We start from the raw sequence: 22,817 nt of genomic DNA on the forward strand, positions 1-22,817 counted from the left end.
TCTTCCCTTCGCTATTGTCTAGATATCGACGTGGCAGAAAAATACGCATGGAATTTAAATGTTTGGCCAGTGTCGTGTCGGAATGATACGCTCGTTTTTTGAACGTCACCCTACGTAAACCGATTATGCTATCGAGTCGCTTCACATGCGCAACGGGAAGGCAAAATATAACATCGCGCTTCGATCCGACAAACGAAAACATTACACCCATCGTCTGATTCGATACTTCATTAATTTTCAATGTCATTTTTGAATATTAAAAATTGCTATTTTATAATAATTTCATATCATTTGTATCTGAAAAATAATACAAACTCTCCTGAATAAAAATTATTCAGGTAACAAGCGTTCTATTCGCATTATTTCTCTGAATTATCTTTTGAAAATTTCGTTTTTGAAAAAAATAAGATTTTAATAGTCTTTTCTGCTTTTCGCGTATTAAATTTAATAATTAACATATCCAATTAATTATCACAACCTGCAAAAATTCTACGGACTTTGTAATTTTCAATTTTATTCTTCAAGTGACCAATTTCATTTATTATCACGCAGAAGAACGATGTAATACTTTCTGTTAATTTGACAAAACAACTATAATTATTATGACAAATCATTCATCGAAAAACAAGAAATTGGAGAATCAAACAACGAGTAAGTTACAAACACACCAATATATCCCCTTCTCCCCCCTAGTACTTTTCTTCGCCGCGACCGGAAGTACTCACACGAACCCGCCGTTTCCTTGCCGTGGACTACGAAGGCGAGGACGCTGACGCAGGCTATCGTCGCCCGCGAGTTCGCTACGCGTGCGGGTGCGTGTGCGGATGCGGATGAGACGTGAGGGTCAGACCGGTGGAGGAAGGCGTAGATGTCGGCGGCGGCCCCGACGCAGTCGCAGCAGGAGTCGCTGACAGATGATGGCCGAAGAAGGTCGGTCCGGTCGGCGGGTAAGGTGGGGCCGCCGGGTGATAGTAACCGGGTGGCGGCGGCGGCACCGGCGGCGGGTGGTGTACGTGGGCGTGAGGGTGCGGGTGCGTGTGCGAGTGCGGCAGGGGGTGCTGATGGGGGTGCGCGGCGAAGAGGAAGGCTGGCGCGTACGGCGACGGATGCGGCGGCGTCGTCGGCACCGTGGGACTGTTGACGTCCAGGCCCGGATTCTGCTTCTTCCACTTGGTCCGCCGATTCTGGAACCAGATCTTCACCTGGGTCTCGGTCAGCTGCAGCTCGAGCGCGAGGTTCAGCCGCTCGCACACGGACAGGTATCTCGTAGTCTTGAACTTGTTCTCCAGCCTAACCAGCTGCTCGTACGTGAAGGCCGTTCGCGCCCTTCTGGGTTTACCGCTGGCGTTGCTGCTGCCTCCGCCGCCCCCGCCCCCGCCGCCCGTGCCGTTCTGACCGTTCTGACTCTGACTCTGACAGTTTTGCACCTGGACGCCGCTCGACGAGGTGGACGACGACGAGGACTGTCGCTTCTTGCAGTTTGTCGCGGTTGTGTTGGTGCCGCCGCTAGTCGCGTTCTCTCGCCCGACGCTCTCGGAATCCTGATCCATCACCCGCATTTCAATCTCCTCGTCTTCGTCCTCCTCCTCGACGTCCTCCTCCATCTCCTCCATGACGGTGTCCGGTGTACCTTCCTCATCTTCTTGCCCGCTGCCGCAGGCGAATTCGCCCCGCGAGTCGCCGTCTGAAAATAATAATCACGGGATCACTTTTGTGATGGAAGGTAAAACCACCAAGAGGGTGAGGCGATGATACGGGATCGCGGTGTCGGGTGACGAGGATTGATTATACGAGGGACAAAATTGCGGCTTCGATGTCGCGTTTCTCATCGTGCGAGCCGATTTCAACGTTCGCCGTATACTTTAAGATTTACCGAATGTTTACCTCATAACATATGGAATCGTTTTAAATCTATTTCCCTAAAATTCAATTTATAACGAAATCGAAAGATGGACTTTACACACAAACTTGACAAATGGATGTAGCTGTAAAAAAAGTATTATGATAAAGAGAGCTCGGTAATATATTTTCATATCGGAGGTTTCCATTAATAAAAATAAATAAATAAATATGTACATAGTTTATATAATTGTATTGTCGAATATGTTTTAATTGCAACATGCGAAATACAAACGCTAATTGCTAGTAATTAGTTTAAAATTTGCTTAATGCACAACTCATTTGTTAAATTACTAAATTTTGTTGAGATGATTTATACCACAAAGAGATATTATTTCTCGCGTCTCGTGAGAGAACCGAGTTGCATAGCGGCCGATCGAGTGATCGCGTCACCGATCGTGTCTGCGAACGAAACGATTCTGTGTGAATCAGAGAGGGATGGAGAGAAGCGAGGACTGAGAAAGAGAGAAAGAACGGCCAATCGTTCGCTCAATGAGAGAGGAGATTGGAGATTCAATCAGCACGCAGATGTCCCGGGGACAGATATTCCCTGGCTCTCGTCCGTGGGGGTTGGGGTGCCTCTGGGATACCGCGAGTGGGGATAGCTTGCCGAATAAAACCAGGGAGACAGGGGGGGAAGAGAGAAAAAGAGAGAAGGATAGGAACAGAATAGACGAAAAGCGACGAGGATGGGACATGTCGGCATCGAAGGCAGCGAGAGCGAGAGATAGGGAATAGAGAGAAAGAGAAACAAATAGAGAGTAGGCAAGATAGAGAGGGAGACAGTGGGGACTTTATCCGAATTGGCGTGGCTCGTGGCCCATAGCCTGCAGCCTAGCATAGTGCCTGGGGGTTGGAAGTCCGTAGGGGGCGACGGATCGAGAAGGTTTACGCCGTAATGGGATTTGTATCTCGTTAACGCGCGATCGTTCTTGCCCCATCGTACAGGCCGCCAAGCGGCTACCTTTCCCATATTTCCATCTCCTTCCTGCTTCAGTTCGATCTTCTATACCGTTCTCGTATAACGCCGCGGTCTCCGCATCGAGATATACCTGGCCGATGTCGATTGATTGCGTCTAATTGAATTGTGTAATTTATATTGTTCCTCCTTCTTCCCGCCTCGTCGCGTGCTTTAACGGGGATTGCATCCTGTCAACCGCAGTCTTTGATGAAATCAGATGTGCCGAATAGTGTTTTAATGTTGCTTTCGATGTTTCTTTTTCTCTTTTGTTCTTAATGTCAATATACTCTACACTTACCGCGAGATATAAAATTTTCATTGTTAAATTTTTTACTTTAGGAGAAAAAGAGACAGAGAGGAACCTACAAATATAATTTACAAAATTAGATTTTTATATCTAACAAGAGGGAAATTAATCAATTAATTGACTGTCGCGTGGCTCTGAGAGATATAATTTTAGTTAAATTATTATGAAAGTTATTTTGGATAAAAATAATTATTGCAAAATATCTGAAATTGAAGTTTTTATTAGAAGAATAATAATCGATTGATTTTTTTCTTGAAAAGGAGTATTACAATATAAATGTCATTTCGTCACCTAGCATGACAGCTGTGAAATTAATTGAGCTCATCAGAAAATTAACGACTGCAGATCGCGTTTCTGTCATTGCGTTTTTATAGCGATGGGATCGGCAATGGAAGGACCATTCATATCGTTTAGATCTTCTTCATTAACCACGATCAGGCGAGTTGTGTGCGAGAGAAGCGATCGGGGATGTATGTCGAGTCCCTGAGGGATACGTTAAGGGTGCACAGGGGGGAAGTCGATCGCAGTGCGCTGCGACAAAGCAACAGACACGGGAATACTTATCTCGTTTCGGTTTTCCTCATTAAACACAATGACAGTGTTTAACGACAAGTGGCACAATCGGGAAATACGCAATAAACAAAGTCCCTAACCGTTTCTGGATTGCTTGCGGCGATGAGTCGCGCTTTCGCGATTTATCTCAGTGGAAATTCCTAATGATAGTATTTATAAACCAGCTGATGCTTGAAACATAATTTTAGTTACGATGTACAATAATTGAAATATAAAACAAGCATAAAATATAATGTATTTTATTTAGAATTAGTAATGGAACCAATTAAAATTAAAATGATTAAGAAACAGAGAACCAATCCTGCTTGTGCAATCTATTAAAATCAAACAAGATTCTTTCATTCTCGATAATAAAACTATAACAGCTGTTCGATCTTGAAGTTTTCCGGAGCGTATGTAAGAAATAATTATAAATTTCACCGAAATCTAGCGGAAGATCCTGGATCACGAATCGTGAACGCAACATTCGGAGGGGTGACTTTGGTGGGTACTTTGGTGAGTCGCGCTTTCGCGATTTATCTAGCGGAAATTCCTAATGATAGTATTTATAAACCAGCTGATGCTTGAAACATAATTTTAGCTACGATGTACAATAATTGAAATATAAAACAAGCGTAAAATAAAATGTATTTTATTTAGAATTAGTAATGGAACCAATTAAAATTAAAATGATTAAGAAACAGAGAACCAATCCTGCTCGTGCAATTTATTAAAATCAAACAAGATTCTTTCATTCTCGATAATAAAACTATAACAGCTGCTCGATCTCGAGATTTTCCGGAGCGTATGTAAGAGATAATTATAAATTTCGCCAAAATCTAGCGGAAGATCCTGGGTCATGAATCGTGAACGCAAAATTCGGAGGGGTGACTTTGGTGGGTACTTTGATGAGTCGCGATTTATGTCAACGGAAATTTTTAATAATAGTATTTATAAACCAACTGATGCTTGAACATAATTTTAGCTACGATGTACAATAATCGAAATATAAAACAAGCGTAAAATATAATGCTCGCGCGGAATTAGTAATGGAACCAATTAAAATTAAAATGATTAAGAAGCGGAGAATCAATCCTGCTTGTGCAATCTATTAAAATCAAACAAGATTCTTTCATTCTCGATAATAAAACTATAACAGCTGCTCGATCTCGAGATTTTCCGGAGCGTATGTAAGAGATAATTATAAATTTCGCCGAAATCTAGCGGAAGATCCTGGGTCACGAATCGTGAACGCAACGTTCGGAGGGGTGACTTTGGTGGGTACTGCGACAACGAGGAATGAAAAGAGAGAGACAGAGAGGTGAAAAGAGAGAGAGAAAAGTCATTGTGATGCAGAAGAGCCAATTTTCTGGGCGGCTTGGCGCGATGCGGTGCGATACGGCGCGATGCTGCGCGATTATCATAACAACCGGCGATATTATTCCGTCGGCGGATCCGGCGGGGGTGGAGAGGCGAGGTGATCCCGGTGGCGGCAGTCGAAACGGATTGGCTCGGGCCTGATGCACTTTTAATGGGAAGCGGCGACCATCCTGGTAAGATGGATGAGCCGACAATCGTGTAATCTCGATTTCGACGGCTGCGATCGATCCATCGCGTCGGCGTCCTTCTCCCTCACCCTTCTCTCCCTTCTCTCGCGATAAAAATGTCCTTGGCTCGCGCCGATGGAAGACGACGGCGGCCGGACCATCCGCTGATTTCGCAAGCACTCGGTGTCCCGTATCGGGATAAAGGGACGACGATGACGGGGTTCAAGGACTGGTTAACGCAGATTAGCGGAGCAATTTGTCACGCTCCGACAGGCCGCCGCCCGGTCGCTTCCCCTGCCCGCCTCCGTCGACGTACCGTCCGCTTCTGCCTCGCTTCACCCCTTCTTCGGGATGCTTCTTCTGTCCCTTATCGGCCTGCAGGACCACTTCTCCCGCGTCTGTCCGCCAGACTCCATTAAATTCGAAACTCAACTGTGAAATTGGGATCTTCCGCGACGAACGGTCACCGAACTCGCGCAATCCACCACCGAGAAATTTTCGTCGAATCAAAGAATGCGTTCAAAAAGATGAGGACAAATGACTTTGCGATATCAACCGAGTATTGGATCGATCAAATTGTTTATATGCGTCAGCAATCCGATCTCTCTTTCTCTTTCTCTCTACAGTGAATTCTTAGATTGCTCTATCTTTTTCGTAAGTGACGTAAATGATTGATATATTTAACAAAATAAATGCGTAAAGTATAGACATGTGTAAATAACGATTTGCATCGATTGTAAAGCTGTGATTTTCAATCTATTCTGGGAAAAATTGTGGCACATCACAAGTTTTATATTCGTTCTCCTAATAAGATAAATTTTAGAAATGTAAAAAAAAATAAATTTTTATATAAAATTACTTTGGAACACAATATATACGCACCTAATAGCATTTACTTCTACATAGCTGTTATATAGTACTTTCATTTTCTCCGTAAATTAATGCACCGCAGAATCTCGGAGCTCGCGCGTATCATTTCGCAATTTACTTAACGTTATTCAAAACGACATTAATGAGATGTTAGAAGAGTTTCATTCTCATGTCCCGGCTGAGATATCCCTAGTTGTCACTTTTGCAGGAATCCTCGTGTATCGCCGTACACGCAAATAGCCCGACAGCTCCCAAAATTGCACGATCGTCGGAGAAGAAGTCCTCCTTCTAGCGTCTAAATTTAGAACGAGGAAGAAGCGAGAGAGGACTAGCGAAGCATCAAGGGAACCAAGATGCGGTCGGACGAACGCCGGACGTGAAAAAATATGGCTCGAGACATAGCGTGGAACACTAAGAATACAGCAACGCGTGAAATACATATCGACTTTTTTTCGCCTGGAAACAATTAAATGGATAACATCATCCAGTGTCAGGCATCATAAAGATTTGTTTCAAGTTGCAGAAAGATTAATCCACAGTGTCTGCGATGAGCTCGGATATAAACAGAAATTTTTTTATAATAATTATAATAAAAATTTATATCTTTCGTATATAATTTTGTCTCTTCACATGTATATTTTTAATTATTTTTCTATATTATATGACGAGTGAAAAAGTTTCGCAAACATCGATTATGATGAGAAAATATGAGAAGCTACTCATTTACAATACAAGAAGGCTACTTATTGAGAGAGAATTATTAAAAAATATAAAAAATAATAATAAGCTATATAAAAATTTGTATTATCAAAAATATAAATTATCAAAAATATAAATATCAATAGTAGCGTTCTCTGTATGTAATATATGAGCTCGTAATAAATTTCTTAATAAATATGAAAGATATAAATTTTCATTCGAAAGAACGACTTCGGAATCTATATCGGCTGGCTCTTTCTCCTTCAATCTCAATTAAATCCTGACTGAAAAGCGCACTGAAAATGTCACGCGCTATTCTTGGTTCATTTGTTGATATAACCGCGGCGTTTGGATCATGCGTCGGATCTTTAATCACGTTAATTACGCTAGTCGAGTAGGCGTGCCAAAAGCGAGAGAATAATATTGCGTTACCGAAGACGAGAATCTGTTATTCACCTTCGTGCACGCTGCCGGCGCGTCGGTGACGGCGATGCTGCACGCGATTATGGACGACGCGGCCACCGGTAAACTTGTTCGGGTCGAGGATATTCTCGACGGAGAATGCGAGGCACCGCTTGTTGTTCGTCTGCACCGTGCCGGTAGCGGTCGTGGTGATGCTACCTGTCGACGTGCCGGTCGTGGTACGCGCCACGTTACCGGAAGTGCACACCGTCATGACAGCCGAGCCCGTGGCGCCGTGCCCGGATATATACACTGACGTTCCATGGCCGGCGGGCCCACCACTTTGTACACAGGTGAAAGGATGCACCCCGCGATTGGCGAACGGATGTACGAGCTGCTCGGATGCGACGCCTCTCGACGAGGGTGCCGTGAGATCCACCGGGCTACTGGGGTTGCTCTCGTCGGCGTCCTCCCGACACACGTCGACTTCGACGTCACCGTCTTCGTGGTAGCTGCCGTTTCGGTGTCTCTCGGATCGACCGTCGTCCTCCTCCTCTTCCTCGTCTTCCGGTTCTTCGTCGTCCTCGTCGTCCACGATGACGTTCCTTCCGGCCGGCGTGTTCCGCTCGTCCTCGACATCGTCCTCCTCCTCGTCCTCCTGCTCTTCCGCCTCCTCGGCATCGTTCGGCCTCTTCTCTCTGCCCTGATCCATCTCATGATACTGATCCTTGTCGACGGAGGTGACGGATCGCAGGATCGGCGAGCTCGACGGTGACTGTTGCTGTCGCATGCTGTCGTACCTCGGGAAGGGCTCGCCGGTACGGACGAGCAACACGGGCCTTCTCTCCTGCGGCGACAGTGATAGACTGGCGCGCATATCGGCCTCTTCCCGCGGTAGAACGATGCCTTCTTGCATTCTCCACATTACCCACCAAGAGAGCGATGTCCTCCTTTACCTGATCTCGCGTTTCTTCATCTTCACTCGCGGAAGTTACGGCGATTGTTTTCACGAGCCTCTCGTATATTATTTCCCAGCGAAAAATACCATAAGCCTCGTCAAGCCGACCGTGGTCGGTGTCTCACGTCAGTGTAGATCCATCGTACGTTACACCTTCTTTTCTCGAATGTCACTGTTTTGCTCTTTTGCTTCGGTCGATGTTGACATTACGTGCGACACCTCGAATCGATGAATTATTTTAATGCAACCGGCCTCGCACTCGCACTTTTCTCACGACCAGGACAAAACTCCCGAGGCCTCGCGACAAACAGCGGATTTAAAATTATCCCTCGCGGCATGGGCGCGCGATTAGCAATGTCTTTGGTCACCCGTCGCGGCGCGCGTACCGTGGCAGCTACTCTCGGGAGTCTCGCGTAGAGCCATGGTGGCAGAATTGGTGGTATATCGGCGTATTATTAGCGCCGAGGAAGAGAGCGGTGGCATCGTGGGTCCGAGTGGAACGGCAAAAGGGCGAGGGGGTTTGTTCCGCCTCGGCTAGGCGTGGTTAACCCCCGCTCGGAGCTACCTTCAGCCGCCAATGGGCGCACCGGATGACTCTCCCCGTCGAGGGTTGCGCGCACACACGTGCTTTAAACACGCTCCGTAACCGCATCGCTCTGTGTTAGTTCCGCGCGCATCGCTGCGCACACATGCCAACGTATGTGTACGTGTAGACACACACTCCCGAGGCGGTTAACACACACGGGGGTGCCGCGGCCTGAATGGACGAGGCACGAACACGCGGACGAGCCGCGTGCGGACGTCTCGCGGCGGAGCTTTCGCCAGATACTTGGGTATGTACACGCGAATACCCCAACTTCCGCACCCCTTCGCTATCTTCCCCTCGTCCTTCTCGTCGCGATACCCCCCGCGACTCCCCGCTCTTCCAGCGATCGGACCGGCTAAAGTGGTTTGTCTTTGATTTAACCACTACAGAGAGAGAAAGAGAGAGAGCGAGTGGCCTCGATGAAGGAACGCGTCTCTCCCTCGACGTCGTTCGTTGCGCTCGTTTCAAGGTAGGAAGGAAGGAAGGTAGGACGCGTGTGGAGGAATTGCATGCTCGACGCATGTATACGGGATCGCAAAACGCTCGGTGGGTTTGGCGATGATCGTCGGTGGTGGTGTCGGCGGTGAGGGCGGCGCATCGCGGCCTCTTCAACGAGTTTATGTATAGCGATTTCCCGTGTATAGGATGGAGAGAGTATAATCGTGGTGGGTGCACGACACACGCGCACACGTACACATTTTCTCTCCCTCGCGAATCGGGAGTGAGGTGGTGATGGTACTACTGGATCAAATCAGGACCAACACAACGGCCAAACGACCGGACGACCGACCGATGGACGGACGGACGGGCTGATACGAGGGCCGATGCCGGTGCTCCGATGTTCCTGCTCCGCTCTTAACTCGGCGCACGGATATTGTTTACCCGACCATTTAGGTAATTGCTGGCCTACCGCCCTGCCAGCCAATCGAACGTAACCGACTGATGCTTCTGCAATACTGATCTCTCTTTCTCCCTCTCATTCTCCGTCAACAATGTGAATTTGTCCATCACTCTCGTAATCTTCGGCTTTCCTAGTTTCACTCTGACATCTCCCTCCTTCCTTTCCCTCCCCCCTCCCCTCTTCCTCCTCTTTCCGATCAACATCGAATTAGCTCGGCACCAATTGTTGAACGAAAACTGATGTCTCTATTGTCCTAGTGATTGATTCTTTCCAGAAAATTGGCGAGAGATGTTGGAAAGATATATACGCTTTGCCAGAAGATTACGGTGGTGAAGTGTTTTGACAGTTTTAATGATTATTTCGGTATTATATATTTAAAGATAAATTGATTGATATGGTATACTAAGCTTGTAGTAAGTATGTCGGGCGCGTGTGACTAAACTTTGTTGGAGTGATTAAAAGGGCGATTGAGTTCGGAGCAGTTTTACAGATGATCAGGAGTTTATGCGCGCGCTTGCACAGACGCGAATACTTCATCCTGTGAAATTATAACCGTAACGATGATCGCATTAGATGACAAATTGGATTAAGCGTGGCTCGACTAATCCTCAATTGTACCACCTCATTATTTGGTTAGCGCTCGAGCGAGGTAACGGCGCGGTAGTTGAGCCGCGTAGAAGGTATCGCAGTGTGTTATCGTGTTTCGCGAAAACTAATTATCGTGGGCGCCGTAGTTAATGCGATAATAGACCTTTTATTCATCAAGTCCAACCGTTTTGTTAGCCGCATATATTATATAATACATCGCAGCTTGTTCCGCACATACGGATGTTTCAGAACAGCTATTATGCTTAGCTTTTCTCATTTATATCTTCCTGGGCTAGATTCGAAATAACTTTATTTCTACAAGAAAAAAAAGAGAAATTTCTTTTTTTCAACATTTTAGTATTAAAAATATCTCGCGATAAATTATCTTCAAGCGAAGATTAAAGCAAAATTTAAAAAATTTATGTTCAAATTTAAGTATAATTGGTCCGAGCTAATTAACTTTTGGATTATTGATGATTTAAAATCAAATTCGCAGCTGAAAAAACTCGAGACAATTTTGGAACACCCTTTGCATTCTCGAGAAGGGAGAAGATAATCGTAGAAATATGCGCTTCTCGTTCCATCTTGTCATGTGAATGGACGAACATAATAATTCACAACCCCCCTCGTTTACAAAAATATCACCTCGACGTTCTTAGAAGCGTCATTTTAAACTCGATGTCAATTATCCGCGAACAAATGAGCGTGGTTTTACTCATGTGACTTATTGTTAGAGCCGATTTAGCTGATGTCAATCGCTAGTTCTTGTTCGTCTTTTTAAATATGCCTCGTCTCTACAAATCATGTTTCAAAATTGTCGTCGGACAATTTAGCGCTAATGAAAGAAATTGCTTTTTAATTTTCCCAATTTCTGTGATATGAAGATATGAAATAACATTGTAAACTTCTTCAGCGAGAACTTTAGTTCTATGCGGACATTGTTGCAAATCAATATTTTAATCACCGTGGAGGATAAAAAATTAATGCACCTGGCCAGCATCACGTACGATGAATCGAGGTCATTTGCGGTGCATTCCGTATGCATGCAATGTTTGCCACTCGATTTGTAGTACGTCGAAACATAATTAATAATTCAGGATGCTAATGTAACGCGCACCAGTCCACGCCACCTAGATACTTTTGAACGTGTCGCTCGTCTCTGTCCGAGGCGATAAACGTAACATACAAGATTATTACGAATGGATCTCGTATATTGATTAGCGCCTTCAATGAAGATCCTATTGATGCTGATCCTATTCATGTTGATCATCGAACACGGGAAAGCGTTTCTCCGGCGTCATTATGGCGCAGGTGAACTTGGTGCCGGTGGATTACTCCACCTGCCAAAGTGATGAGGGTTTAGGCGGGGGTCCCTAATAGTTCCGAAACGGTACGCGAGTCGGGAGGTTAAGCTAGTTGGCGAGATAGACGTGGAGCACGGCGGCGGGGGCGACGACGAGAGGGGGTTTGATAGAGCGATCGAGCGGGCGAGCGGGATGGGAGGCGGGAGGAAGGGACGGGGGAATGGATCTATCGAAAGTGGGGGCGCAGGGAGATCGGACAGACCAGCCGTGACCAATTTGCGCCCGATTCTGATCTCGATTCTACCCGTCCGACACATGGATACACACGTACGGGTACAGTGGTGCGAGAGTACCATTGTGGCGTACACACATCGACACGCGAGTCCCTCGATCTTCTCTTCTCGATGCCCATGCATGGCCTCCCTCTCTCTCCCTCCCTCTCTCGTTTGCCCACGTTTGTCTCCTCTTCCCTCCCCCGCCCCCTCCCTCCCTGATCCCGCGCGGACGTCGGCACCCTACTGCCAAGAGATATTCGTCACAGAAAGTCGCGTTGTGTCGCTCGGTGAGCAGGCCACCCCAAAAGTTTCACGCCTATCTGGACCGGCGGCACCATCTATTCGCGCCACGATAATTGGCCAATTAAAACCGGGCGAGAGCGTTCGAGTTACCTGCCATCCGATAATTATACGGTGTCCTCGCGGCGGTTCGACCACGTATCCACGCGACCGGGCGTGGGTGGCGGCGACGAATGGCGATGGGAGAGGGAGGGTGAGGGGAGGCGGAAGGGAGAATCGGTCCGGGGGTGGGAGCTGGATCGCTGCACGGATGCATGGGAGGAAAGGTTCCTCCGGAGGGCCGAAAGGCGGTGGATGGGAATCGACTATTCCGATCACGTGGCTTCGGATTCTACGGTGTGGTCCTCCTGGTTTTTCCTCCCTCATCCGCTCTTTCCCTCCTCTCCCCCTCCCCCCCTATCCCTCCCCCCCGGTTTCGTAGCGATCCCCGGCGCGGCCACGCGGCTCTCTTCTCGTTCTCTCGCTTACTATCCTCCTTCGCGTAAATCAATGCGGACAGAACGCCCTTTCCTTAACCTCGTGACGCATGACTGGAACACTCCTTGGTGCCACGTTTAATCGCGACACTTAACGATGTAGTTTTGACTTTGTCAGTATACTCAACTCGAGTCAATGATGGACGCGATAGATTTCGAGAAAGTCTTGGAAATTTTTTTAGTTGTAAATAAAAAGCATACCGTTTGCGTTATTGTTAAATTATATATCTTTTTAAGGGATTAAAACAACTCTAATCAGGTGTACCGTCACTACAGAAATAAATTGTCAAATAATAAATATAATTTTCAAGGCATTAAGATTGCAAAAATTAATTAAATATTGCACGTATTGTAAAGATACATTCCTTATTTTATAATCTATTTCTCCAACATTATGTATGTAACTTAACATTGAAGGATATTTAAAAAATCGTAAGAATTTTTGAATCTATTATCATATATTAAAATAAATAATATGATGAATAAACAAAACGATTGCGTCATCTGTCGAAAGTTGATTTAATAGACAGTCGAGCGTAGAAAAATAAGTTGACGATGCACATCTCATTAAGAAACTCCTCCTCTGATTTACTTCGCGAGCAAATGATTGATCGTTTACCCCTAATTAGAGATTGGGAAGCTTCTAAAAAAGTAGACGAAATTACGCGTGACACGAGCGGAAATTAGGTTTATGAAGAACAGAATGATATATGGCCGTTATACTTCAGTAACGTTAGCGACACCGAGATAACTATATCCAGTGACAGCTCCATTTCAGAAAATCTTAATGCTTCTATTTCGTAGTAATAACGTTAATTACGACGGCAATTGGCATTATCGCTTACAATCTATATTTCATCATGAAAAACATAACGCGCCGACGAAACCGCGCTACTAACGAGCTCCTAGCGGCATTAAATGCTTTTAAATGAGGACACATATACGGGGTGCTCTACAAACATTTAATTTTGTGATGATAAATATTTTGACAATCTTCTAATTATTATTCTTCTCATCTTATAATTATCCTTCTAAATTAATCTATATTAATTTTCTTTCAAATATTAATAACTTTCCAATTATAAACTGCCAAAAATTAAAATTTAATTAATATAATTTTAATTAAATGTATATTAAAAAATTAAACTGTAAACTTTTCACTTGCATTTAAATTTTTAAAATATCAAGTTGAAATCGTTGATTATATTATAAAACATTGAACATATCGAGTATTGAAAAGATGTCTTTTTTCAAATTCTGATGAAAAAATTGCAAAATTGGGTGTTGCAAAAATTTTCATTAAAATTAAAAGAAAGACTCTGATAATAAAATCAATGTGTCCACAAGTATTGTTATCAGTTTAATTCGCAGCTTTTTCAGAAAGTCGCAGACACGTGCGATACGTCTTTAGGATTCACGTGCATTTGGGAAAGCATCGAACATTACGATGCGTGTTTTCATTTGTTTGGGCAAGTATGTTCTCTCATTTACAGTCGCAGTTTTCCTCCTGGTTGCTGCGCCGCCGCCGAGTATATATGCATAGGAACAACACAATGACGTCGACTGTGTAATCGCGTGAACGTTAATTGTTAGCGATTACCCGCCCGCAATTAGCATTTCCTATAGGCTATTGAGCATCGATTAATGTAAATTATTAAGTGCAATTTCTCTCCTGTTTAAACGAATGTTTCGAACGACGTTAGCGCACCGGGGACCGGATGTGCGAATGAGTGTGCTTTGCACTTTCACGCGGGGACTGTGCGTTATTCGCGCATGAAAATGTAAAAATGTACATTATATCCTACCCCTAGCGTGACGGAAACAAATGCCTGCGAATTTTACGCACAATGGGAAAAATATATTATGCGTGCTGCGCTCGAAAAAATTATCGCATTACATATTCGATTCGATGCATTTCGATTCGTGGCCTACAAAAGATGTTTGCTATATAAAATCCGTATATGGCTCGCGTTACATAATACGGAGATCGCATACGATGGGAAAAACGATATTTCGTTATAATATCGCGATATATAATGAAGATAATAGTGGGGCTACTTTCCGGATAATCTATCGTCGAGGCGGACGATTTCCAAACAGCTGTGGAAGTATGTTGGGGATGAGTCGCGTGCGAAAGAGCGAATAGGGCCCGAAGGAGATTATTATACGGTTATATCGAGCTCCGATACACGATTATATACAGGGTGATTCGATAAAAGTGGGCAACCTAGAGGAAATAAAAATAACTCCATAAATTCCCGTAATATTTTTTTTACAACGCATCCCTATCGAATATATGTCTTTAAAGTTAAAATTTCAGAAGCATATTTTTTAAATAACTTTGGTATCACTTTGTAGATTTTAATAATTTGTAATAATTATTCCTATCAAGTGAAAATCTTTATAAATATAGTATGATAAATTTCTTCATGAGATGGGTTACCTGCAAGTTTAATGTACAAAATTTTGAAGCGAAAAGTTTTATTTTTAAATATATGACTTTAGATTCTTTCTACATCTTTCTCTAAAAAAAATTGTTTCGAGAAAAACACACTTGATGGATAGAAAGTAAATGAGGATGACAATAAAATAATAATGATAAAAGATGAGTATTTTACAGAAATGTACAGGATTTTTACCTGCTGTACATTCATGAGAGATTGTCCACTTTTATAGAAACACTCTATATATACAGAATGCATATATGTATAGAGTATTCTCTACTTATCACTTTTTACATATAATTTCTTCAACTAATTTGCTGTATACCATTGTTGGAATCATAAATATATATATATATATATATATATATATATATATGTATAAATGTGTGTGTATTATATGTAGCACACAGAAAGAGTAAAAGGGGGCGCGAATACATACATATATATATTATGTCGCATTAGGCTCGGGGATCGCAGTCTGGGTATCGCTTACGCGTTATTATTGCAGCGATACGACACGCCATGGTGTCAACCGTGACCTCCCATGGGGACCCGATGCGATATCATATACAATATAGGTACCAACTGTCACACCATCGCCGAACATTGGGGATCCCATGGAAACCGGCTAGGCGTGCTTTATGGTGCGTCAAATTAAAAGATTCCCTCCTTTGCGTTCCCTAACTGCGATCTGATCCACTTGGATGCGACATGTATATACGTTATCCCGCGTATGGATCCACCTACGTGGAGCTCTCTAGCACGCGCGACACGCGCCTTTCACGGCTGGTATCTCGTCTAATTCCTAATACAGATGCGCGATGCCGAGTAACGTCCCGTGAGATGAGCGACTTTAATTCGCGACTAATGGCACGTTTAATAGCAACCGTGAAATCTAGGCTACGCTGCTCGAACAATTACCTTTTTCATAAATATAACAAACAAGTTCGACTATAAAACTGTCGTCGATATACATTTTTTTACATTATAGATCCATCATAATCTGAGATAAGATTTGAAAAAATAAATTCTCTCGCGAAGGGAATATTTGATTTTTTTTGTTCAATTAATGATGTGTATTCGAGGAAAATTATCAATTTTTTTCCGAATTAATTCTATTCTATTTTCTTTATATCTATTTATGTCAAATTATTTATAATTTCTCTTTCTTATTATATACATTAATGAATATATATTTAAATCAAAAGTTGTTTCGTATAATATTCCACGATGATTTAACGAGGACGAATAATTTGCAGTTTAATTTGCGATTAATGACACGTCTAATAGCAGATACGAGTGTAATACTGAAATTCACGGTTGTCCGCATATTTAACGACATCGTGTGCCTTGCACGAACAACTCGTACGTGAAATGTATACGGCTTTGCCAAACGTTGCGTCGTGCCAGACGTCTTTCTGGCGAAAACGCCACAAAGTGGCTAAGCTCGACTTGTGAAATACACGTCGGGATCTCGCTATGGCAGCAGATAGACGACTAATAGTTGAAGCTATTGCGAAATTCGTTGAAGGAACAAGTTACGCTCAATAGACACGTATATAATGCTAATTCATACTTCACATTCGTCACATCTTTGCACCAGATAAGTAACGATGCTCTTAAGACTTTGGCGCGAATCCCGGGATGCATTAACTCTTTCCAGACTTCTCGTATAAATTGTTGAATATTCTTCGGAGATTGACATTGAAAATTAGGATGTCAAATGATGTAAGTCAATTATGCGTAGTACATGTAATTATTATGATTCTTCAAAAAGTTGCGCCAAACAATTAACAGTACACTGATCATACATGTCAAATGTATTTGATAATTTTCTTATGAATGTTTTAATAATGCTTTTTTAATTTATTTAAATAATTCGATTTATACTCTTTTACATTCTATCGAATGTAATGTATTACATAAGTTAATATATAAAAAAAGTATGAATTTTATTTTACTCTAAAAAAATAAAATAACAGATTTTTTATACGCTAAATGTATGAAAGTATTAAGGAAGCACTTTTCGCTTTTAATTACAGTTTTCTCAGAACGTTGATTTTTCCGTACATTTGACGTAGAAAAATAAACGAGTTCTGTCATAGGTCATGATTTTTTAATTTTCAGTTTTAACTCTCTCGGTGATTAAATCTCTGTTGGAGAACGGCCCACTTGAAATGGACCGAAAAATAAGATTTCGTTATCCCACATTTACGCGCTCCGTTAACTCGTTTGCGCGGCATCGTCGGAAAAATCCCGTCGCGTCGCATCGCGTCGTTCGGGAAAAAAGCCTTCACTGCATTCGCGGAGCTGCCTGTTGGTGCAAAAGCGACACATCGTACCTCATAATTCGCGATTTCGTTCGCATCCAGCCGTGCCTGCCTCGGAGGCTTGACGTTTGAATTCTTTAACGACCGCGCGCGTATTAACGGCGCGGTTGGTCGCAGTTTCGCGCGAAACTTACGGCCGTGTCCCATCGCGGCTCGTTAGTAAAAATAATTTTCTTCCTCCATCGCGACGTCGCGATGGAGAGGAGCGGAGAGGAGCAGAGAGGCCGTACAGATGACTCGTTGTATCCAGGGACGGATGCTGGCTTTTTGGAGCGGAAGCTGATCTTTCCGCGAATAAGCTTCCGCAAGAGAATCGTAATGAGATACAAGATCTTATTTTTCCATTTAATAATAGTTATAATATCTGACGAAAGATGATAAAATTTAACAAATAATTTTTGCGAATATTGAAAATGTCACTTATTTTATATACAATTTTATAGAAGCGAAATATTTTTTTTACACAAGATTATTTTTCGCGAAGGGAGAGGCTCGGAAGCTCGATTAATTTTCGCGTAGATCTGTCCCTGGATCTTGTCGGGCGTTCACTCACGACTCATATGCGTGACGCGTCTTGACGAGGAACGAGGAGAAGCGCAATGTAAACGAACGAGTCTATAAGTCCGCGTCGGTTATCCGCGGCGCGAATAAACTCGGACGTTTCTGGCACAAGATCCCTCGGCTTCGGATCTTTCTCTATTTCGCTGTCTCGGAAGCCGAACGCTCTTTTACTCTCTCTCCTCCTTCCCCCAGTCGTCGTCCTCCCCTTTTTCTCGCGCTTCTTGGACGTTCGCCTCTTCAAAGTGTCAAGTGACAAACGGTCCCGCTACCGAGTAGGCGTAGTCGTCGGGGTGGATATAATTTGTCAGGAAATCACCCAATTAGCCTCCCAGTTATGCGGCCCAACAGATTTAACCAATTAGTTTAGCTATGCGAGCCCTAATACATTTCCACGCCGGCGGCGACTACCAGCCGCAGGCGTTTCTCCCTTGGTTCGCCTGTCAACCCTCTCTCTCCCTCCACTCCTCTCATATCCTCTTTCTCTTCCTCCCCTTCCTTTCGATGCTTGTTCGCTCTCTTGCTCCGATTCTTTCTCCGTTCAATCGCCATGTTTCCGTCTCTTTCCTTCCCTCTCTCTTTTCTTGTCTTGGTTATAGTGATCTCTGGATATATAAAAGACTTCATCAACGACGATGGCGATCACGATGATTGCGGCCGTGCACAAATTGCGCCTTTGCGTTTACGCATGTTACGCATATGCCGAAAGCGCGAGCCACGCACACGTGCAACCGCGAAGGAGAGACGAAGGGGCTGCAGTTGACGTCTATCTCTATAGAGACTGCTCACACGCGCGATATATATGGGGAAAAGGCAGGCAAGGGGAGAGCGCATAGAGTCGAGAGGTGAAGCAATTTGTCTCCCTAATGAGATGTCACCCCGTCTCTGTACGCGGCTGTTGAGATGCGGCCAGTAAGGAGGCGAACGATCATCCCTGGAACCGATCGAGCAGAAATTGCCTGTTCCGCTCATTCTCCTGAGCACCCTCTTTATCGGAATCTATATGGATATATTATCGTTTTGACGGATCACTTAGGAATGTCTCCCGGGAATTCAATCCGCGCCGATACATTTCTGGTTTTCCGCAAACATTTTTGAACAAAATTGTGTCTTTATGTGCAAAATCAAGTAATATTAAAGTGACTTTCTTAAATAACAATAAAATAAATAAATAGGACAAATACTTTATCAAATCTAAAGATCAAATTTTCCGAGAATTCAATCCGCGTCGATATATTTGTGATTTTCCGCGAACATTTTTGAATAAAATTGTGTCTTTATGTGCACAATCAAGAAATATTAAAGTGACTTTCTTAAATAACAATAAAATAAATAAATAGGACAAATACTTTATCAAATCTAAAGCTCAAATTTTCCGAGAATTCAAGCCACGCCGATATATTTGTGGTTTTCCGCGAACATTTTTGAATAAAATTGTGTCTTTATGTGCAAAATGAAATAATGTTAAAGTGATTTTCATAAATAACAATAAAATAAATAAACAGGACAAATATTTTAAATGAAATCTAAAGATTAAATTTTTGAAATTATAAGGAAAGAAAGAATCTCTCTCTCTCACTCTTGACGAAGATTAAAGTTAATTGGCATCCACGAAAGGAATTGTAAGTAAAAGAAAGAGTTCAATCCCAAGAATAAAAAGAATCTACAAGGAATTAGACGTAATTATGGTGAAAAAGCCATGCATACGAGAATTAAAAATTATAATTAAAAATACTGAAAATAATAATGGATAATGTGTAAAAAAATTCCCGCATGGACTTTCTGATCAGTATGTGCGTTTCAAAACGTTCGTCGGTATAAAATATAAACCGTCTATAAAATATTCAAGTAATGAGCAATGAACGAAAGAGTACAAATTGTTCGCGAGAATGAAAATATAAATACCGTTGAAAAATTTACGTCGACGAGCATTATTATCGCACAAAAGAACGGTGTCTGTGTACGTCGCGCTTTTTATCTGCTATTATAGCCGTGGTCAATTCCCCGTTATTACCACATAATTATTGGCAATGAACGGCAATTTTCGCGGACGTTAAAAATTTCGTCCAATATAATTTATTGAACGCAATGTACTCTGTGGAACAGCATTTTCGAGAGGATACCTCGCGTAGAAACAAACTTAGGGACATGCTTTAATCGTAGGAAGAGAGATTCCGACAAGATTGATCGGGTACAGTTACACAGTGTGGGTCGAGAGGATGGTCAATGGGACCGGTTCAGATACAGGATTGCTCTGGTTGATTCTAATTGAATCGTCCTTTGGCCTCTCTCTAAGCGATCGCTAGCCCGCTGACGAGCGAGACGTTTTACCCTCCCAGGCTCTTCTATTACGTGCACCCGGTTAGAGGTCTCCGAGCGCAGATGACTAGTCTTATTTTAAACGCAATCGACTCGATCTGCCTCCAGCGAAAAAAGTAGAATTCGACTACATCGCATTATTAACAGTCGCGTCATTCCATCAAAATTGTACAGATTCTAAACTTAATTTAATGCCAGTTTAGGATTGAGTGCGGTTCATATTTTTAAGAAGAATTATCTTGATGCTTTATTTTCCAACTTTTCTAGAATTCATGTCAAATACTTTTAATATATTACATATTATTTTTATGACAAACGTTAAATATTTGTATTTTACTGATTTTTTAAAAATTCTATACACGATTTAAAAAAACAAACATTTATTTTTAAAACAAATGTATATCAAGTAGCGTGCAAATTTTCTATAAAAAATACACACGATTATTTTATATATTTATAAAAAAAATCATGGATCTCTTGCGGAAACAACAACATAATTATTGTTTTTATTTAATCTTGTAATGAATGGAAAAGTCCGTTTGGGAAATGTAAATATAAAATTGCAAACATTTTTAAAAACTTTTGCTGTTCAAGTATTAATATTCATTTCACGTATCGCATAATGCATTCCTATGCCACGAGAAAAGAATTTATATTGTAAATAATTTATTGGGGGCGAAATCGAGTATCGAAATAGTTATTGTGCTGCAGCTTTATATAACTCTTTGTTGAAATTATCAAGTGCTCTCTCACATTTGTCTGATTAATCAAGAACCTCGATTCGAGCAGGTGAGAAGCCCGTAAAAGACTATCAGTCAGGTATTTATATTCTTGGTCGCACGTATCGTTCACGTTCGATATGTAAGACGCGTCTCAATCTCCCCGAAATCTCTCCCTTTTAGAATCGAGCGGCCCGGTGCGCACGCGTGGGTATTAAATTAATGTAGTCGACTCCGTAGCCGGCGATTAAACAAAGGGTGAAAATTGAGCACCCTCCCCCGCAGTTCAGTGCCGACGGTGAACAACCCAACGGGCGGCACGCATACAGTTTGGGGAGATCGGTTACATAGCATATATATATATGCAGATATATACTCACACATCTGTATATTTCGCATGCCTCAGTACGCATCCCGCGCAACACAATCGACCGTGTCTGCGTAAAACGCCGATTTGCGCATACATACACATACGTATTTTCGCACACTGACACTCACGGCGGTCTCACGCTCGAGTAACTAACTGCAGTGTGCATATACGCGACGAAAAGCGTGTGCAAGTGTGTGTTTGTGAAGCATGTACATGGGAACGAGCGGGGTGTATGAGAAAAGAGGTCCTATGTACATTATATATATTGTAATATTTTTTGGTATAATACTTGGACTACTATATAATATTTTATACAGTATTTAATACGATATTATATATACAGGATATCCAAGGGTGCTTGCATTCTTTTTTAATATACAATTTCTGAATCGTAAATCTGCGAACCGGAGTAAATTTGTCTATCCTACAAAAATATTCATTCACCGCTATTGATAATAAGATTTAATCACATTCTCTCCTAATTTTAAACAAACTTTAAATAAACTTAACCTAATCTAACCTAACAAAATTTTAAAGTTGAGGAAAAAATTCAGAGTTGAATATATATATATATATATTTAAAAGATGCTAAAAAGACGTCTCGTTGGCATCCAATCAAGTTCTTATTAGGGAAAGCTCGATTCCACGCTGATGACAGGCGCTCTACGAGCGCAAGGAAGCCCGGGACACCCGGTATGCGGCGCCTCTATACCTATGTACACATCGGGCGGCCGCCGTGGGGTGGTCGGGTGGTAACGGGCTTCGTTCGTTGAATGCGGTTTAATATTAATGGAACTGATGATAAGCAACGCAAACAAGCGTCGAGTCTCCCGGGAGAGATCTGCCTTCTGTTAGCCGGCGTACAGCGGGGGGAGGCCCGACACACGCGCGACGCACACCGACGAGGAGAGATCCGCGCCAACAGAGGCTACCGTCATTCGTGGTTACCGTTGCAGCGCGGCAACCCGGGCGGCGTAGGGCGCGCAACTCCCGAAAGGGCAGGGGGAGAGAAAGGAGAGCGGTGCCTGGCACACATACGCGCGCGCACACGCAGGGGGTAACGTGTAACCGCGATCGTTTACGCGCGTATATACATTGCACGTGCCCCGGGGTACGCGTTCCCGTAATGCGTCGGTATAACGTGTGTAAATCAGCGAGAAAGTAGGCGGGGGCGGCGAGGGAAGAATGGGGGATGATCGTTTGCCGCTACTTATACACATACTTTGAATGCGCCGAGTCCCCGTCGCGGGACCGATTGCGCCCGACCTATTCGCTACCGATACCCGTGGCCGTAAAGCGAGTGTGTTTGTTCGCCAAATTAGAAAACCATCGACGAGCGACCCGCCGAAGGGAGCGCGCAGGCTGGAGCTCGAGTCTGGCAAGTGGTCGCAGTCAGTCGACAGTCCCGACTACTGTTCTGCTTGAAATAACACGAGGGATACGTTGGCCGAA

The 22,817-nt window shown here is 43.2% G+C and overlaps 1 protein-coding gene across 1 annotated transcript; it reads right to left on the reverse strand.

Moving 5' to 3' along the window:
- Positions 1–467: 467 nt before the first annotated feature.
- On the reverse strand, positions 468–8,684 carry LOC105254654 (pituitary homeobox homolog Ptx1). Its single transcript, XM_025413934.1, has 2 exons — positions 7,292–8,684; positions 468–1,684 (listed from the first exon to the last, which is right to left on the reverse strand). Exons 1-2 carry the CDS (start codon positions 8,160–8,162, stop codon positions 801–803), a joined length of 1,755 nt encoding a protein of 584 aa, XP_025269719.1. The 5' UTR covers positions 8,163–8,684; the 3' UTR covers positions 468–800.
- Between the last annotated feature and the right edge of the window lie 14,133 nt (positions 8,685–22,817).

The sequence above is a fragment of the Camponotus floridanus genome, unplaced genomic scaffold (genome assembly GCF_003227725.1).
Source record: "Camponotus floridanus strain SB8 unplaced genomic scaffold, Cflo_v7.5 scaffold71, whole genome shotgun sequence".
NCBI classification, from domain to species: domain Eukaryota; kingdom Metazoa; phylum Arthropoda; class Insecta; order Hymenoptera; family Formicidae; genus Camponotus; species Camponotus floridanus.

Bases quoted from the DNA above. Each gene is read 5' to 3' on its own strand.
- LOC105254654 (XM_025413934.1), bottom strand. From the start codon at position 8,162: ATGTGGAGAATGCAAGAAGGCATCGTTCTACCGCGGGAAGAGGCCGAT. The intron at 1,685-7,291 runs GTGAATAACAGA...TATTATTTTCAG, and splicing joins CGCCGGCAGCGTGCACGAAG to ACGGCGACTCGCGGGGCGAA.